The sequence below is a fragment of the Mauremys reevesii genome, linkage group 5 (genome assembly GCF_016161935.1).
Source record: "Mauremys reevesii isolate NIE-2019 linkage group 5, ASM1616193v1, whole genome shotgun sequence".
Classification (NCBI taxonomy): domain Eukaryota; kingdom Metazoa; phylum Chordata; order Testudines; family Geoemydidae; genus Mauremys; species Mauremys reevesii.
This window is the reverse complement of record NC_052627.1, coordinates 96,504,421-96,523,037: the sequence shown is the minus strand read 5'-3', so window position 1 is coordinate 96,523,037 and position 18,617 is coordinate 96,504,421. Positions and strand designations below refer to the sequence as shown.

General features: G+C 44.0%; 1 protein-coding gene across 8 annotated transcripts in view; it reads left to right on the top strand.

The window, feature by feature from the left end:
• The window catches only part of KLHL5 (kelch like family member 5), a 102,594-nt gene that overhangs the window by 53,940 nt on the left and 30,037 nt on the right, over positions 1 to 18,617 (top strand). For all 8 annotated transcript variants that reach the window (XM_039540560.1, XM_039540559.1, XM_039540562.1 and 5 more), the window contains 3 exons: positions 3,095 to 3,231; positions 3,808 to 4,004; positions 17,001 to 17,213. In XM_039540560.1, coding sequence (XP_039396494.1) covers positions 3,095 to 3,231; positions 3,808 to 4,004; positions 17,001 to 17,213 — 547 coding nt within the window. The remainder of the gene's footprint in view (positions 1 to 3,094; positions 3,232 to 3,807; positions 4,005 to 17,000; positions 17,214 to 18,617) is intronic.

The following is an 18,617-nucleotide window of genomic DNA, read 5'->3' as shown; positions in this document are numbered from 1 at the left end:
TGATGGTGTGGCAAAAAGGACTAATGTGATCCTGGGATCTATAAATGGGAAACTAGTGAGTAAGAGTAGAACAGTTATTTTACCTCCATTTGGATTTGGCAAGACTGAAATAATGCATCCAGTTCTCGAGTCCATGTATTAAAAAAGAAGTTAAAAAATTGGAAGGGGTGCAGAAAGAACCACAAAAATTATTTGAGGCTGGAGAAAATGCCTTACAGAGAGACTTAAAGAGCTCAATCTATTTAGTGTGTCAAAAAAAAAAAAAGAGGTAACTTGTTTGCCGTGTATAAGTACCAGGAATAAAGACAAAATACTGGTTCTTCTTCGAAGATTGTTCATGTCCATTCCAAGCAGGTGATGTGCGCTGCATGCACGCCAGCTGGAAGATTTTCCCTTCCAGCATCTGTAGGGTTGGCCTGGGCGCTCCCTGGAGTGGCACCTCCATGGCGTCCAATATAGAAGCCTGCCAACCTCCACCTCCTCAGTTCCTTCTTACCGCCGGTGACGGCTGCCTGGAAATTTGCTGCACTCCTGGACGGGGCAGCAGGGACAGGCTCCATTGCTCGCCCCACTCCCGCTCATACTACATTACTTACTTTACTGAAGCAGCAGGGACTTTCACTCTCCTCAGTTTGAGTCCACCTGGCCACCATCTCCGCATTTCACCCAGGGGCTGACGGTTTCTTGCTCTTCGCGAACCCACTGGTCAGTTGCTTCCTCAGGGGCCTGGACAGACTCTTCCCACATACGTGACAGCCTGTCCCGGTCTGGGACCTTAATTTGGTCCTTTCTGCTCTCACGGGCCCCACCCCCTTTGAGCCCTTGGCTACGTGCTCACTGCTGTATCTCTCCTATAAGGTCGCGTTCCTGGTGGCTATCACCTCAGCTAGGAGGGTCTCGGAGCTCAGATGCTAGCCTCGGTACTGTGGACGCACTCCGCCGAGTTAATGGTCTTGAGTGGGGACACACACAATCGACTGTATAAAATTGATTTCTAAAAAATTGACTTCTATAAATTTGACCTAATTTCGTAGTGTAGACATACCCTTAGAAGGAGTTTTTCTGCCAGTGTATGAGCACCACCTCCCAGAATAACATTAGCTATGCCGACAGAAGAACTCTTTGGTTAGTATAGCTGCATTTACACTAGGGTTTTTGTCGGTATAGTTATGTTAGTCAGGTGTGTGGTTTTTTCACACCTCTGGCCAACATAGCTATGCCGGTTTACATTTTGAGTCTAGACCAAGCCTAAGGCAGTATTTACACAAGAGTTGTACCAGTTTACGTGGTATAACTACCCCTAGAGTGGCTGAAGTTATACTAGCTTAAATGTGCTTATACCAGTATAGCTTGTACAGAAAGGAAATAAACTGTACAGTCATAAGGCATCTTTTCAGTAGTATAATCGTCTCTACCCTAGGACTTATACAGATATAACCACATTGCAAAAATCACACCCCTTACTGAAATAGTTATACCAGTGATGTGTGTGTAGACTAGGCCTTAGCCTAGGCTACTGTTGCAGCCACCACTTTTTTCCCATTAGAGCCCTAAATATTATTACAATATTGTCAATGTTAAATATTTTTAACGTGAGATATTTAGTTTACATGTCTGGTTCTGAATTTTAATGGAAGAATATAATGAATTACAAGTTATTTTAAAATTTGTTTTATTAACTCATTCAAATCTGGTCCATCCAAAGAACCATTCACCAGATGAAATATGACTACGTGGTCCCGGACAATCTGAGGCTTCTGACTGAACAGGAGAATATCAAATCAATCTGACAAATCTCCCTCAATGACCAGATGAATTTATCTCATACCACACTCATGCTGTACAGAATCCGATTCTGAGAGGCAGTATTTGAAGCTGAGGTTTTATTTAAATGAAAAGCTAAAACACCCAGAACTGCCACATGAATAGCCATCCTAACAAATTATTCTAATTATCCTCTGGGACTAAATAACCTAGTTGATCAAGAATGGGCCATAAAAGGAATTTTGTATTACAAGGATTACAGAATACTGTTATACTGCCCTTTGAAATGTTTAAAATGTTTTTAAACCATTTTCCTCATGGTCAAATTGTGTTTAATTCAAGTTCTGCACATTCTCACCCATCTCCATTGCCTCCAAAAGGCTGGCAAAAAGTATTTACCTGATGCAGCCCTGGACAAAGATGATGCAATGGATAACAGATGGAAGATATGCAGACACAATTTAATAAAAAGTAATGGCGCAACACTGTCAGCAATCTATAACTTTGCAATTGTTAAACTAAGACACAATTTTATGTAGTTTATCTGTAAAATGCATCCAGTTAATCCAAATATCTGTAAGAAATACTACTAAGCATTCCCCTTGCTTTTCCACTCTATTTAATCATATCTTCACCTACCTTAATTCTTGAAAATGTATTACTATTATAATACTGTATGTATTAAGTGTTTTGCTCTCTCTCTGATGCAAATAACTCTTTGTTGAGCATTAACCTAGACATGCACTCATCCCAAACAGTTGACAAAAGTAATGTGTGAAGTGCTTACACAAAAAAGGTAACTCTACTATTACCATATTCTTGTGACTGACTTACTATACTCACATGTGGAATTTTCTGATTTGTATGATCTCCAGTTCTACTGAGTAGGCAGGTTCTGTCATTGATATTTTTATCAATTAGCCTATGAGGAACATAAATAAAATATTTTAAAGTATTTTTTAAATTACTAAGAAGTAATTCCTTTACCATTTTAAAATTAATAATTGATTGTTTTTTCCAGGTGTTTTTCATACAGTATCTAATGCTATGTATTTGCTTCTTTATGTATTATTTTTATATGGCGATTATAAAAAGTCATTGAGCACTAAAAGGGTAAATCATTTACATCAGCAGAAAATGTACTTTCGGTAACAGTACTTCATTATTCATAGGAAGGAACTGGGGCATGAAGCAGTTTGTCAAGTTTAAAATGCTTTCCTCAGTACAATGCACCTTCAAAGGGCAAAATAATGAAGCATTTATTAACAAACGTCAGCTTCACTAAGGTCTTTTTTTCCCTCTCTCTCCCCTTTCTCCAATATGTGCTCAGATTAGTTCTCTCCTCTGTTTCGGACTACTTTGCAGCCATGTTTACTAATGATGTAAGAGAAGCAAGACAGGAAGAAATCAAGATGGAAGGTGTAGAGCCAAATGCACTGTGGGCTTTGGTTCAATATGCATACACAGGTAATAAGAATGAAAAAAAGGGTGGTAATGTTTCTCTGATGTTCTGTCCCTAAGTGAACATCATATTCCATTATTAGATTTCAGATATTTGGTAGAAATGCTACACCATACAATTCAACTTTTTATTCATTAAAACTACTATTACTGCCATTACCTAGAGCAACTTAGTGGGATGTAGTCTCTCTAGTTAGTTGACAAATGTCAAAATATTTCAGATGCATCCTGATTGGCGAAAGGAGAATATTTTTTCATAATTCTTTTGCACTCTGTTATGCAAGCTACTAATTTTTAATTTTTGCGTTCTCTTGTAGGAATGTTATTGTCTTAGTCCGATGTTCTGTAGCATGTTCTGAAAATAATTCTATGTTGTTTATGATTTTTGGGGGGGGTTGACAAAAGATAAAAGCAGAGGAACCAGAACTACCATTTCAGTCACATTTTTTCTCTCTCTCTCTCTCTCTTACTTAGTCTGTCAAAAAACCTTTTGTGTGTGTGTGTGTTCAGAAAAATCTCTTGTTGGAATTACAGTCAATATTCTTTCATAAATAATGAGCACCCTTCTTTTAATATTGTTAGGTCGCCTTGAATTAAAAGAAGATAATATTGAGTGCCTGTTATCTACAGCTTGCCTTCTCCAGCTTTCCCAGGTTGTGGAAGCGTGCTGTAAGTTCTTAATGAAACAGCTTCACCCATCCAACTGCCTTGGAATCCGCTCTTTTGCTGATGCACAGGGTTGCACTGACTTGCACAAAGTGGCTCACAATTTCACCATGGTATGTCCTTATTTGTAGCATCATCCATTCATTGATTTTTCTGTAGCAAGGAAAATATAGAGTATCTGCCTTCATGAGGTAAATGTTGTTATCCCGCCCCCACCCCCTAAGAGCCATTGTTATTATCAGAGCTATTTATATACTGTAACATTAAGTACTGCTTTCTATCTTGGTAGTGTTCCATTTAGTCAGAAAAAAGGTAATGGGTAAAATTTTCAATAATGCCTGTGACTATTTAGAGAAACAGTGTGGGTGAGGTAGTAACTTTTATTGGTCCAACTTCTGTTGGTGAAAGACACAAGATTTCGAGCTTACACAGAGCCTTTGTTCTGGTCTGGGAAATGTACTCCGCCACCTTCTATATAGCAACATTGGAACAAGGAACATATGTTCTTAGGTAGAATCATGAGTAGCCAAGTGCAAAAGTATAGCCACCAATTAAGTGAGGGTTTGAGGATTTATTTGGAGCAAGTCTGATTCTCTGACATTCTTAAATTTCATTCCCTCACCAACATCTTTTGTTAATTTTTCTCCTTACCTCCCTGAAAGGTATCATTTTATGGTAACTCTACTATCAGAGAAGGGTAAGAGCCTAAGGGTACGTCTATACTACCCGCTGGATCGGCGGATAGTAATCGATCTATCGGGGATCAATTTATCGTGTCTCGTCTAGACGCGATAAATCGATCCGCGAATTGACGCCCGTACTCCACCTCGGCAGGTGGAGTAAGCAGCGTCGACGGGGGAGCTGCAGCAGTAGACTCGCCGCCCTGAGGGCGGCCAGGTAAGTCGAACTAAGATACTTCAACTTCAGCTACACAAATAACGTAGCTGAAGTTGCGTATCTTAGATCGATTCCCCAGTGTAGACTAGCCCTAAGAGGCATATCTGTCTGTGGTCAGTTAGCACTGCTGCTCTTTGCTCATGGGAGTTCCTAGAGTTACGTGAGGTACTTCTCTCCTCCTCCCATGACATGGCTTCTGCTGGTCAAGGCTCTTGGGTACTGAACTCAGGCATCTGGATACCACATCAATGAACTTAGTATTAAAGCCTTTGATCCCCTGTGTGGTATCCCCATGTCATCTGAAATGTGTAATTTGTGTTTCTTAATTGGAATTGGGGTAATTGAATCAGAAATCCATCGATTCTCCTTTTACCTTCAGAATTTTTGCTGAATGGAACCCGTTGTTTGGTTGTTTTATTTTTTATTATTTTTCCTCTGACTTAATGTCCAAGCTTACTATTGTTTGCAGTGTTGTTGTATCCATGTTGGTCCCAGGATAGTAGAGACAAACTTTTGAGGTACACACAGAGACCTGAAGAAGAGCTCTGTGTATCTCAAAAACTTGTCTCTTTTACCAACAGAAATGGTTTACCTCACCCACCTTGTCGCTTCAAGTTTACTATGAGAGATTAGAATCAAATACCCCGGCATTCTTGTTGTGTGTGATTCAGTTCCCTCTCAGGTGGGTAGATCATTGATGCATTTAACAATGCATACATACTGATGTTTATTAAAACACGTGAATGAATAGTGTGCAAATCACAGTATATAATAAGAAAAGGTTTCATTATTGGTCAAGTATGGATTGAAGACAGAGCATCAATAAAACAATCAGATGAGACAGGAAGAACAGAGTAAAACAGATATGTATGATTATGAGAAATAGTGAGAGACTGAGAAATCATTGTACGTTATGATGAAAAAAAATCACACAGAAATAGACTCCTTATTTCCTCCTTGCCCAAACAGTTTTTTTCTAAATAAATAATTGTCCTAGTTGTGATACTGTTTAGTCACGTTCTTCTAACATTTAGTAGTGGAATGCTAGAATCAGAAGGTTAACAAAATATTATTTGATGCATTTTAAAATATTAGCCTTTAGAAGGTGTACCTCCAGCTGGTCTTATTATTTTGACAGCAACTGTTGGTTGTTGTCTCACTTCTCAAAAGTTAGCTTATTACTGACTGCACATCTTTCCTTTAGTAAGAAGTTGTTCAATTCACAGGAAAATAGTTGCGTACCTTTAGGCCATTGTTTACTTCAGTGGCACAATTACTGATTCTAAAGCTTTGCCATGAATCAGATTTAAATTAGCTGGATTTTTAAAAGCCATTTTCAAACTAATTAGTTGTGCTAGATGGATTCTTCCCAAGGCCTTTTTAATGTTGTTTAGTTCCAATGGAGACATGAAATTGAATTTTAGTAATAATGAGTAATACTGAAGCAGTTCCTTTGGTTTGAAACTAATGTTGCTATGGAAACTGAATAGAAATGTATAGTCCAATTGAATCTTCAATTCAAATAAATCCCAAAATAATTTCATTTCTTTAAAAGCAATTTGAAAGAATAAAAATGTTTAACACTAATGAATACTAGTCACTTGATGCTCATTCCATTAAAATATTAAAGCATCAGGGTTAAACATACTTATAGTTCTGTAAATTCTGCTGTTTGTTAAAATCTATAAATTGTTCATATGAAACAAATGATCATGGGTTACAGAGAAATAACCCTGACCGGAGAAATTTCTGTTGGTTTTGCCACACTGTCTTGCCTTTCTTAAAGGCACTTGAAATTTGAAGTAAATTAATAGTATAAAATATTTATATTTTAATTTCAATATATTCATTTTCTTTCTTTTGTTGCTGCTTTTTCTTTTCTAGTCTGATGGAAAGAGCAGTTCACCATGCAGACAATTTCACTGCAGTTAAATCTACTACTCAGTTTTAATGCTGTCATATTGAAAAGCTATGCGTGAAACAATGAGTATTTTGATAAGCACCTAATTTAAACCATTGCTGTACTTTGAGACCAGCAGTTCACATGAAATGGGCATTTTCTCAAAATAAAAGATCCATCAGTGAATAATCTCAGTGGGTCCAGCTCCACTAATGGACTTTCTCTATCTGAACAACATCCATTAGTGTCACTTGAAAACGTTGGCATAGTTTCAGTCAGTGCAGTGTATTTGAAGTATAAATATAAGTAGGATTGATTTGAATGCTGGACCACTTCAGATTAAAAGTATGTATGTTGCTATTTTGCTAAAAGAACATGAGTGTTTCATTACTTTATTATTAACTATGTTGTCACTCAATTTATAGACTATTTACTCATTGTGACAAAGAATAAGAAAACTCTTCAAGGTTATTGTCAAACTAGATCAGTTTTTTGGACTTCAAAATTTGACAGTGCCTGAAAAATCCTCAGGACATAGTAAGCGAAACACTGCAACAGTCTAAAGTGACTAGGAGTTGGACATAATAGCATATAAACAGGCATTGTGGGCTTGATTCTGATAATGTAGGCATGTAAAATGCAATTACCAGGATTGTGTGTGCAAATGCACCTAATTAACCTTTTATACATACAGTTATCTTATTATGTAAATATAATTTATAAAAAGTAATGGGCCACATGACTACAAATTTAAAAATGTTGCTAGAGTAGCCAAAAGGTTAATTTAAGTATCTCTGTATCAGGGCATAAAGTACAGAGTTTTTGCACTTCTGATCGTTTTTTCCAAAGCAGCATCTAACATAGTGTTTTACTTCCAACATCTTCCTGTTATATCAGGTCTGGGGACATCCTACATTTCCAACAAGGGTGATTGCTGTGATTTCTTTAGTTTATCCAGGAGATCAGAATCACATAATCTCCATTAACTTGATATCTCAAGTAACATCAAGATGCTATGCCATCGTGTCCCAAGATAAGCACAGTATAATTCCTCTATTTTGAGGTCAGGAAGGGAACTAAAATATAATTGATGCAAATTTGTAAGAGTTGATGAATGTCATTAATTATTCTAAGATCAACATTATTTTTTTAACTTAAGAAAATCGTTCATTGTGTGGTGATTGCTTTGTAGTAACAATACTTAGTACTTATATAGTGTCTTCATCTGTAGATCCTGAAGTGCTTTATAAAAGATAGTGAGTGTAATTGCACCTTAATTTCCCATCTGTAAAATGGTGATAGAAAAATTAAGGCAAGGGTCTTGTAGCTACTGAATGGCAAAGCTAGGAAGAGAATCCAGAACTCCAGACTTCCAGTCTTGTGACCTGTCCAGTGACCTATGTAGCCTCTAATTATCCTCAATCCATCAAGGAAAAAAATAAATGTTTATTCTCTTCTAGCTCATTTGAGAACAGTTGATAGTGTGCAGTAATTATTCAATGAAATATTTAGCTTTTTTTCCCTTTCAAAAAATGTGAACCAAAGGAAAATGAGTGTTTTCAGAGAAAAGGAAAATGGTTTCTACTTCTTTCAGGGCTTGAAAAATCCAGTTGCCTATGGTGAATAGGAAATTTTCCCAGGCAGGTGCCATCCACTTCTGCAGCATCCAAGCTTTAATTTTTGTGTTAATTTTTGGTTTAAGTTGCTAGCCTTTTAAGTTGCAAGGAAAACCTTCTGAATATAAAGTGATTATTAAACCAGTGCTGTCCAAGTGTGCAAGAAGAGAGCTCCAGAATCTCTGCTGCAGCTGCTACTCATAGCTTTTTCAAGCTTTAAAGCAGAGTGAAAAGTGAACAGTCACGTCAGTTCTTCTTCGAGTGCTTGCTTATATGCATTCCAATTAGGTGTGCGCGCGCTGCGTGCACGTTCGTCGGAAGACTTTTTACCCTAGCAGCACTCGGTGGGTCGGCTGGGCGCCCCCTGGAGTGGCGCCGCTATAGCGCCGAATATATACCCCTGCCGACCCATCCGCTCCTCAGTTCCTTCTTACCGCCCGTGTCGGTCGTTGGAACTGTGGAGCGCAGCTTAGCTGTCCTCCACTTCCCTAGCTTTTCACTCGTTTTTCCTATAGTTATAGTGTATATAGTTCAGTCTTCGTGTTATAGTTAACTTTTATTGTTTTTTTTAGTAATAGTTAGTGTAAATAGTTGAGAGGGGTTGGGGCTTAGCCCTTTTCTCCCTCGTCCGGTGCCGGGCCCATGCCCAGCTCGCCGGGGTTCAAACAGTGCTCGACCTGCCGTAGGCCGATGCCCACAGGAGACCCGCACAGCTCCTGTCTTAGGTGCCTCGGGGAATCCCATTTGGCGGACAAGTGCCGCATTTGCAAGGCTTTTAAGCCCCGAACAAAGAAGGAGAGGGACATTCGCCTTAGGCAGCTCCTAATGGAAGCGGCGCTCACTCCTCCTGCACCGACTCCGCCGCCGGCACCGGGAACAAGTTCTGCCTCCGCACCGGGAACCTCCGGCACCACAAAGACCCCGCACCAGCCGTTGTCTCATCCACGGCACCAGTCACTCTCCCCATGGGGGAAGAAGCGCAAGACTCCTGCGGCACCCGCATCTGGGGCACAGTCTGAGCGCGCACCGAGAGCGGATTGCCCGGCACCTTCATCTGCCACGGCACTGCCCACGACTGCACCGTCGATTCCGGCCTCTCAGGGGCCGTTGAGTCCGGTGCCCATTGACTCCCCGGCACCCGCCGCGGTAGAGCTTATTGTGCCCTCTACGCTGGAGACTTTCGCAACGGCGAGAGACCTGATTGCCCTCACGGACCCAGGGCCGCCTCAGCCCCCGGCATCGCCGGTGCGGGCCCCTCGGTTTCTAGGCAAGCCAGCCATGATGAGGCACCCCTCGCAGGGCACCGTCGAGCGCCGACGCTCCGGGTCGCGCTCCCGTGGACGATCAAGATCCAGCCGCCGATCACGGTCACGGCACCGTTCCCAGTCCCGGTACCGCTACCCATCAAGGCACCGGTCCTATTCACGGCACCGATCACGGTCCCGCTCTCCGTCCCGGTACTCCTGGCACCGCTCCCGCTCCCAGCACCGATCCCGGCACCGTGTCTCCCGTAGCAGGTCGAGACGCAGGGACTCTAGGCATCGGTCGACTTCCCGGCACTGCGCTGGTAGTAGGTCCCGATCTCCGTCGCGGTACCGCTATGACTCCCGGCACCGCTCTCCACTGCGACGTACAGCGCAGGGCCACTCTGCCTACACAGACCCGCCCTATTCAAGCATGGCTCCGCCATGGCCGTCCAGGCACGCCTTGGCCTCGTCTCACGCCGGCTCTGCCTATTATGGGGACTCAGACAATAATAGCAGGGGTTCCCAGAGACATCATGCCTAGGACCACGCACCGCAGCAGTGGCCCTTCTGGATGCCTTGGGCGTACCATCAGGCCCAAGGCGAGCCCACAGTACCACCTCACCCGGTGGCTGCAGAGCATCGCATGCCAGAGGCGATGATTAGCAGGCCTCCAGTGACCGATACTGAAGACGTTTCGGCGCCGGTTCCGGAGGCCCAAGCCTCTCCGACTCCAGATGTTGCCCAGGACCAGGAGCCACTTCAGGAGCCACTTGTTCCGGGCCTTTCCTCGTCCTCTTCCCCGGATGAGGCAGTGGCTGGCACATCCACATCTGGTCCACCTCCGATCGACCTTCGTTCGCTTCAGGACCTCCTCCGGCGTGTTGCACAAAATATCAACTTGCCCGCCGAGGAAGTCCCAGAGGCGGAGGACCCGGTCGTTGATATTTTGACAGCGGAGGCCCCCACACGTGTGGCGCTCCCCTTTATTCGCACAATCCAGGCCAAAGCAGACACCATCTGGCAATCCCCGGCGTCTATCCAACCGACCGCCAGAGGAGTTGAGCGCAAATACATGGTGCCCTCCCAGGGCTACGAGTACTTGTATGTGCACCCCCTTCCCTCCTCGTTGGTCGTGCAATCGGTTAATGACAGGGAGCGCCATGGACAGCAGGCCCCCGCACCGAAATCTAGGGAGGCCAGACGTATGGACCTCTTGGGCCGCAAGGTCTATTCCGCAGGGGGCCTCCAACTGCGAGTAGCGAACCAGCAGGCCCTGCTAAGCAGGTACAATTATAATACCTGGCAGTCAGTGAGCAAGTTCTCTGAGCTCCTGCCTCAGGACTTCAGACAAGAGTTTTCAGCATTGTCGGAGGAAGGCAAAAAGGTGGCCCGTACCTCGCTCCAGGCCTCACTGGACGCTGCAGACTCCGCTGCTCGTACGGTCGCATCTGGTATAGCGATGCGACGTATTTCGTGGCTTCAGGCATCGGGCCTGCCACCTGAGCTCCAGTATACGCTTCAGGACCTCCCATTCGATGGCAAGGGCCTATTTTCTGAAAAGACGGATTCCAGGCTTCAAAGTCTGAAAGACAATCGGGTGATTATGCGTTCCCTCGGGATGCATACCCCCCAGACTCAAAGGCGGCCCTTCCGCCCTCAGCCTCAGCGTCCTTACCCCCCACCAAGTCCAAGGCAGGACTTTGCGAGGCGTCGAAGTCGCTGTACGCGCAGACGACAGTCCGGACCTCAAGGGGACAACAACAATTCCGGCTCCGCTAAACCATCCGCGGGCCCGAAACCAAACTTTTGAGGGTGCGCCCGAGAGCAGCGTACCGATGACCTCCGAGGACCCATTTTTGTTTTACAACCATCTTTCCTTTTTCCTCCCTGCGTTGTCCAGCATCACTTCCGATCGTTGGGTCCTTCGCACGGTGGAACTGGGATACCACCTTCAGTTTCTTTCAACCCCACCCTCCCACCCCCCTTCCTCGTCCCTCTTCAGGGACCCCTCTCACGAGCAACTCCTCTTGCAGGAGGTACGCCAGCTCCGGACCATCGGGGCTATAGAGGAGGTACCAGAGGGCTCAAGGGGCAAGGGGTTTTATTCCCGTTACTTTCTAATCCCCAAGGCAAAAGGGGGTCTCTGACCTATCCTGGACCTGCAAGGCCTGAACAAGTACCTGGAAAAAGTTCAAGTTTCGCATGGTATCCCTGGGGACCATCATCCCTTCCCTGGATCCCAGAGATTGGTACACGGCTCTCGACATGAAGGACGCATATTTCCATATTTCTATATACCCTCCGCACAGACGGTATTTGCGGTTTGTGGTGGGCCGCCAGCACTTTCAGTTTACAGTCCTCCCCTTCGGCATCTCCACGGCCCCGCGGGTGTTTACAAAGTGCATGGCAGTAGTCGCAGCCTTCCGCCGCCGCCGCCGAATTCATGTCTTCCCATACCTCGACGATTGGCTAATTTGAGGAACCTCGGCCGCACAAGTAACCACAGCAGTGGACATCATCAAAGACATTTTCGCCCGTCTAGGACTCTTGCTCAACGTAGGGAAATCCACCCTAGTACCTACGCAGAGAATATAGTTCATCGGGGCATTGCTAGACTCCACTCTCGCAACAGCCAGTCTGCCCTTGCCTCGCTTTCACTTGATTGTCTCTCTCATTCAGACGCTCCAGGACTTTCCGACAACCTCGGCGCGCTCTTGCCTCCGCTTCCTCGGCCACCTGGCAGCATGCACGTTCGTGACAAAGCACGCCAGGCTGCGCATGAGGCCCCTTCAAACTTGGCTCGCCTCGACGTACCATCCGGGCAGAGACGCCATAGACATGATACTCACCATTCCACCGAGTGTCCTCACCTCCCTCAATTGGTGGAGGTCGCAGTCCCTGGTGTGCTCGGGCCTCCCATTCCAGCCGCCGCAACCCTCTGTGTCCTTAACAACGGATGCGTTGTCCCTGGGTTGGGGTGCACATCTGGGGCGACTTCGTACTCAAGCCCTTTGGTCTCCCCAGGAGTTGGCGCTGCACATAAACGTTCGGGAGTTGAGGGCAGTCCGCCTGGCGTGTCAGGCGTTCCAGGCTCAGCTACAGGGTCGTTGTGTCTCGGTCTTCACGGACAACACAACGGCCATGTATTATATCAACAAGCAAGGGGGAATGCGATCCTCCCCCCTCTGTTGGGAGGCAATTCTGCTTTGGGACTTTTGCATAGCCCACTCAATAGACCCGGTAGCATCCTTTCTCCCTGGAGTCCGGAACACCTTGGCGGACCAATTGAGCAGATCCTTCCTCACTCACGAGTGGTCCATCTACCCGGACGTCCTCTATTCGGTCTTCCAAAAGTGGGGGTTTCCCCTCATAGACCTTTTCGCCTCCCGTCAGAACCGGAAGTGCCAGCAGTTCTGCTCCCTGCAGGGTCGCTCCCCGGGCTCCCTCTCGGATGCGTTCCTGCTTCCGTGGAACGATCGCCTCCTTTATGCATTCCCTCCGTTCCCACTCGTCCACTGAGTCCTCCTCAAGCTCTGCAGAGACAGGGCTCGGCTGATCCTAATTGCTCCAGCGTGGCCGAGGCAACATTGGTACATGCAGCTGCTCGACCTCTCAGTGGCAGATCCGATACCCTGGCTGCTCTATCCAGACCTCATATCCCAGGACTTCGGCAGACTTCACCACCCGGACCTACAGTCCCTCCATCTGACAGCATGGCTGCTCTCTGGCTAAACGAGTCGGAGTTGCACTGTTCGGACGCTGTACAGTAGGTCCTATTGGGGAGTAGAAAGCCTTCTATGCGAACAACATATCTCGCCAAGTGGAAGCGCTTCTCTTGTTGGTGCGCTCAGCGGGATTTCCTCCCGGATCAGGTGCCCATTCCCATTATCCTGGACTACTTATGGTCCCTTAAGGAACAGAACCTGTCGGTCTCGTCCATTAAAGTGCATATTGCTGCCATTTCCGCCTTCCATCCTGGAGACGCAGGCTCTACGGTCTTCTCTCACCATATGGTGTCCAGATTTCGTAGGGGCTTGGAACGTCTGTATCCTCAGGTCAGGAGACCTGCCCCTACTTGGGACTTGAACCTGGTGCTAGCTCAGCTTACGCGTCATCCCTTTGAGCCTTTGGCCACCTACTCGTTGCTGTACCTCTCCTGGAAGACGGCCTTCCTCGTCACCATTACATCGGCCAGACGAGTTTCAGAGCTTCACGCATTCACTGCAGATCCTCCGTACACGGTCTTCCATAAGGACAAGGTACAGCTCCGACCGCACCCAGCCTTTCTCCCTAAAGTGGTGTCTGCATTCCACGTCAATCAGGACGTTTTCCTCCCTGTTTTCTTCCTGAAACCACACTCGTCGCGTCGGGAGCAGCAACTGCACACCTTGGACGTCCGCAGGGCTCTCGCGTTTTATATTTAGAGAACTAAGCCCTTCCGACGGTCTCCTCAGCTCTTTGTGACTGTCACTGTCCGCATGAAGGGTATGCCCGTCTCCTCCCAACGAATTGCTTCTTGGGTGACGCCTTGTATCCGGGCATGCTATGACTTGGCGCAGGTTCCCGCTGGACATCTGACTGCCCATTCCACTCGGGCTCAAGCCTCCTCGGCTGCCTTCCTGGCCCATGTGCCCATTCAAGAAATCTGTAGGGCCGCTACCTGGTCTTCCATCCATACCTTTGCGGCGCATTACGCCTTGGTTCAACAATCTAGAGACGATGCTGCCTTTGACTCAGCGGTCTTACACTCCGCGACATCTCACTCCGACCCCACCGCCTAGGTAAGGCTTGGGAATCACCTAATTGGAATGCATATGAGCAAGCACTCGAAGAAGAAAAGACGGTTACTCACCTTTGTAACTGTTGTTCTTCAAGATGTGTTGCTCATATCCATTCCAAACCCGCCCTCCTTCCCCACTGTTGGAGTAGCCGGCAAGAAGGAACTGAGGAGCGGATGGGTCGGCAGGGGTATATATTCGGCGCTATAGCGGCGCCACTCCAGGGGGCGCCCAGCCGACCCACTGAGTGCTGCTAGGATAAAAAGTCTTCCGACGAACGTGCACGCGGCGCGCGCACACCTAATTGGAATGGATATGAGCAACACATCTCGAAGAACAACAGTTACAAAGGTGAGTAACCGTCTTTTTTTATTGCTGGTCTTCAGAAGCACATGGACTGTGCAAAAATATTACAAGAATTGGATCAAGTTCAGCTTGCTGCTGCTTGAGTAATTCATGAGCAACAGCAGAGATCAATACTGTTTATGAGGAGAAGAACTCAGAAATAGAGGCTTGGAGAGGGATGGAGAAGCAGACTCAGCGCATATATAGCAACCAGAAAGGTGTGCCGTAGCTGTGCTACTGTAGTGTAGACAATACCCTTACTGTAACATAAGAGACAACAGATGGATACAAACAGGAGGGTACAAGGAAACAATGAGACAATATTGGTCAACATGATAGACAGTGATCTCCACTTGCCAGCATCCCAATTGTTGTCAAGTTTTTTGTAGGCATCATGGCAGAGAGGAGCGTTTTGAACATGGATAATGAGGCAGCTTTATGGACATTTATGGGGAGCACCTCCCAAATGTGAGAGGCAACAAGGGAGAAAGCATGAAGTTACATTTAAAAATGTAACTAGATATTTGTAGACAGTCGTGTGCCTTGTCCTCTTTTATATCTTTTAGTCACAATAATACATATTCAACTTGTTCAATCTTTCCTTAGAAGTCAATCCATCCGGCCTTTGCAGGTTTTGTTCTTCTTCTCTGAGCTCCCTTATTTTGTCAATATCTTTCTGGTAATGAGATGCACAGAATTGAATGCAATACTCAATGTATTTCCAGAGCCATATTTAAAACAAAAAGTCATCTCCCTCCTCTGCGATGATATGCCCAGTGCTTATGCAATCCAAAACTGTAATGGACATTGTTATTGCCATTTTGTATTGCAAATTCATATCTGATTTGCAATGCCATTTTCAACAGTATTTCTCTCTACTGCTCCTGGATTTTTCTCTGTTATTAAATCTGTGTTTTGAGTTACTGAATTATTTTTCCTCTGAGATATTAACTTGCATTTTTCCAAGATGAAGGTCTTTCCAATTTAGGATTTTCTGTGAATTTCTCTAATATGGAGTTTACTCCTTTTAGATCATTAATGAAGATATATAAAAAAGGGTTGGTCTTAACACTGGCCTCTGCACAGTCCTTTTATCGAACACACCCACCCCGTGGATATTTTGGCTTTTATTTTTACCTTTAAAAAAACAAAAAGTGTTTCAGCCAGTATCCAAACCGATTTCAATTAATTTTGAGAGTAAGATTACTTTAGAGATTAAATCAAATGCTTTTCTAAAATTCAGCTACATTATGTCTGCTAATTTTGGACTTGATCATTAAGTTACTACAATCTCTGAGTAAAAGGAAACATATAGATGTGCTGTTCCAGGAGCAGACCACATTGGGTACATCTGCACTTCAATAAAAAAACCTGTGGCATCGAGTCTCAGAGCCCGTGTCAGCTGGCTTGGGCTGTGCGACTATAAAATTGCAGTGTAGACATTTGAGCTTGCCTTGGCTCCAGCCCAAGCCCAAGCACAAACATCTACACTGCAATTTTAAAGCCCCCAGACGAAGCCCTGCAAGTTCAAGTCAGCTGACCTGGGCAAGCCACAGCTGTGCCACGGGTCTTCCACTGCAGTGTAGATGTATTATTTTGAATCAGAGACTCTTTCCACCTTATGCCTTCTTCTTGTTCCCTTGCAAAGGAGCATGGAGGAACTGTGGTCTTGCCCTTTTCAGTGCTATTAAAAAAGCATTCAAGTTTGGCAAAATGTATTTGTTATAAGCTTCTTATTGCTCTTCTAGTTTTTTGTGGGTTTTTTGCCACTTGCACTTGAGTTTAATAAAGCTTCCACAAAATCTTCTAAAAATCCTGGTATTTTTAAATAATGTGCACTTATGGTTGGAAACATTTTATATTTTGTTTCTTCCTACCGTGGAATGAGGACAGGCTACTAGAAATGACGGAAGGGCAGATGTGGAGAATTGAAACCTATCAAAAGAGTAATTGTTGATTAAAAAAATTAATTTGTAGCCTGGTGCAGTACTGTGAATCCTTTATATCTTCATTCCACTATCTATATACCTTACTCAGCTGTATTTGACTTACAAAACAATAAAAACAATTTAAAATAACCTACTGAAAGTTAAAGTTAGAACTGTTTTCCTGTTCATTTACTCATTGGTTTGTGTCAAACATAATTTCCAATCTAACTATAATGAAGACCATTACAAACATGCCCATTACTGGAGTATGCTGTACTCTACTCAGCAAAATCTGCATCTCAGTACATTGTGTTTCTACAACTTTCAGCAGCGGATGACAATAGTGGCTTATCCAAAGATCTTTAGTGTTCATATTGAAAATGTTTTTTCTTTTTCAGGAGAATTTCATGGAAGTAATTAGAAACCAGGAGTTTTTATTATTGCCAGCTGCTGAAATTGCAAAGCTTTTGGCAAGTGATGATATGAATATTCCTAATGAAGAAACTATACTGAATGCACTGCTTACTTGGGTTCGACATGATTTGGAACAGAGAAGGAAAGAACTTAGTAAGCTGTTGGCTTACATTAGGCTGCCTCTGCTTGCTCCACAGGTAAATTATTACAAATATAAAACCATTAGCTCTTTTTCCCATGGATAACATCAGTATTTTTAGGGGACATACTTATACTGTCTATGTGGAAGTTCCCTCAACTAGTAGTGATTTTGGTTTCTTAGAAATAGAGATAAATACATGAGGAACAGAGAAGATCTGTAGTTAGTTTTGTATTTGAATGGATGAAAATGCCACCTGCACTAGGGTCATTAAAATAACTGCTCTCATTGATTTAATTAATAATATTTAGCACTTATATCATGTCAAAGGGCTTTACAAACTGAACACTTGCAACATCCCTGTAAGGTAGGGTAAGAATTATCTCCATTTTGTAGATGGGAAAACTAAGGCTTTCATGAGCCTTTGACAGATACAAATAAAATTCACTAATCAACATCTATGAACTGTGACCTTCTTCAATCTCTTAATGATTATCTTTAAAGCACTCGATGATCTTTGACCCTGTTGTATGCACCCTGTGTCCTCTTTATGATCATTAGCTGGATTGGCTGAAGGTATTTTCTTTTGATACTTACATTTGAGTATTCCATAATCAGTGACAGAACTTACTGAGCTGTGGGTCCCTGAATTTGTAATTCACTTTCTTTAGAAACGTATTAAGGTCAGAGTCCATTGACCTTCAGGAAATAATTCAAGGCTTACTTCTTATGTTAAACATATGCTGAACAAAATAACTTATTTTTTTCACGCAACGCACTGTCAACCTCTGGAACTTCTTGCCAGAGGGTGTTGTGAAGGCCAATACTATAACGGGGTTCAAAAGGGAGCTAGATAGATTCATGGAAGATAGGTCCATCAATGGCTATTAGCCAGGATGGGCAGAAATTTGCCAGAAGCTGGGATTGGGTGACAGGGCATGAATCACTTGATGATAACCTGTCTGTTCTTTCCCTTTGGGGCACCTGCCATTGGCCACTGACAGAGGACAGGATACTGGGCTTGATGGACCTTTGGTCTGACCCAGTATGGCCGTTCTTATGTTCTTAGCTTTATAGCTAAGTTTTAGTGTTGTATTGTTCTTGTCTTTTAATCTACTGTAATTGAAACATCTAGAGTCCTTGGAAATAGAATTTACAGAAATTAGTAAATATAAAATCAAGAGAAATTGGGCCTGATCAGTACTAATTGGACAGTAAACGTTAAGGGTAAAACACCAAAACAATACTTGATTACAACCACTATTGTGTCTCTCACTTTTCTTCCATCTTTTGCAGATGTATGCTGCCATTTCTGATTCTACATTTGTCACCTTTTCATTTATTCAATTTTTTCAGATTCCTCAAAAAATGAAATTGAAGTATTTTTAAAATGAATGTTAATCACACATAAATCAGGAAATTGAATTAAGTTGCAACAACAGCCTTCACTCTGACCCATGAA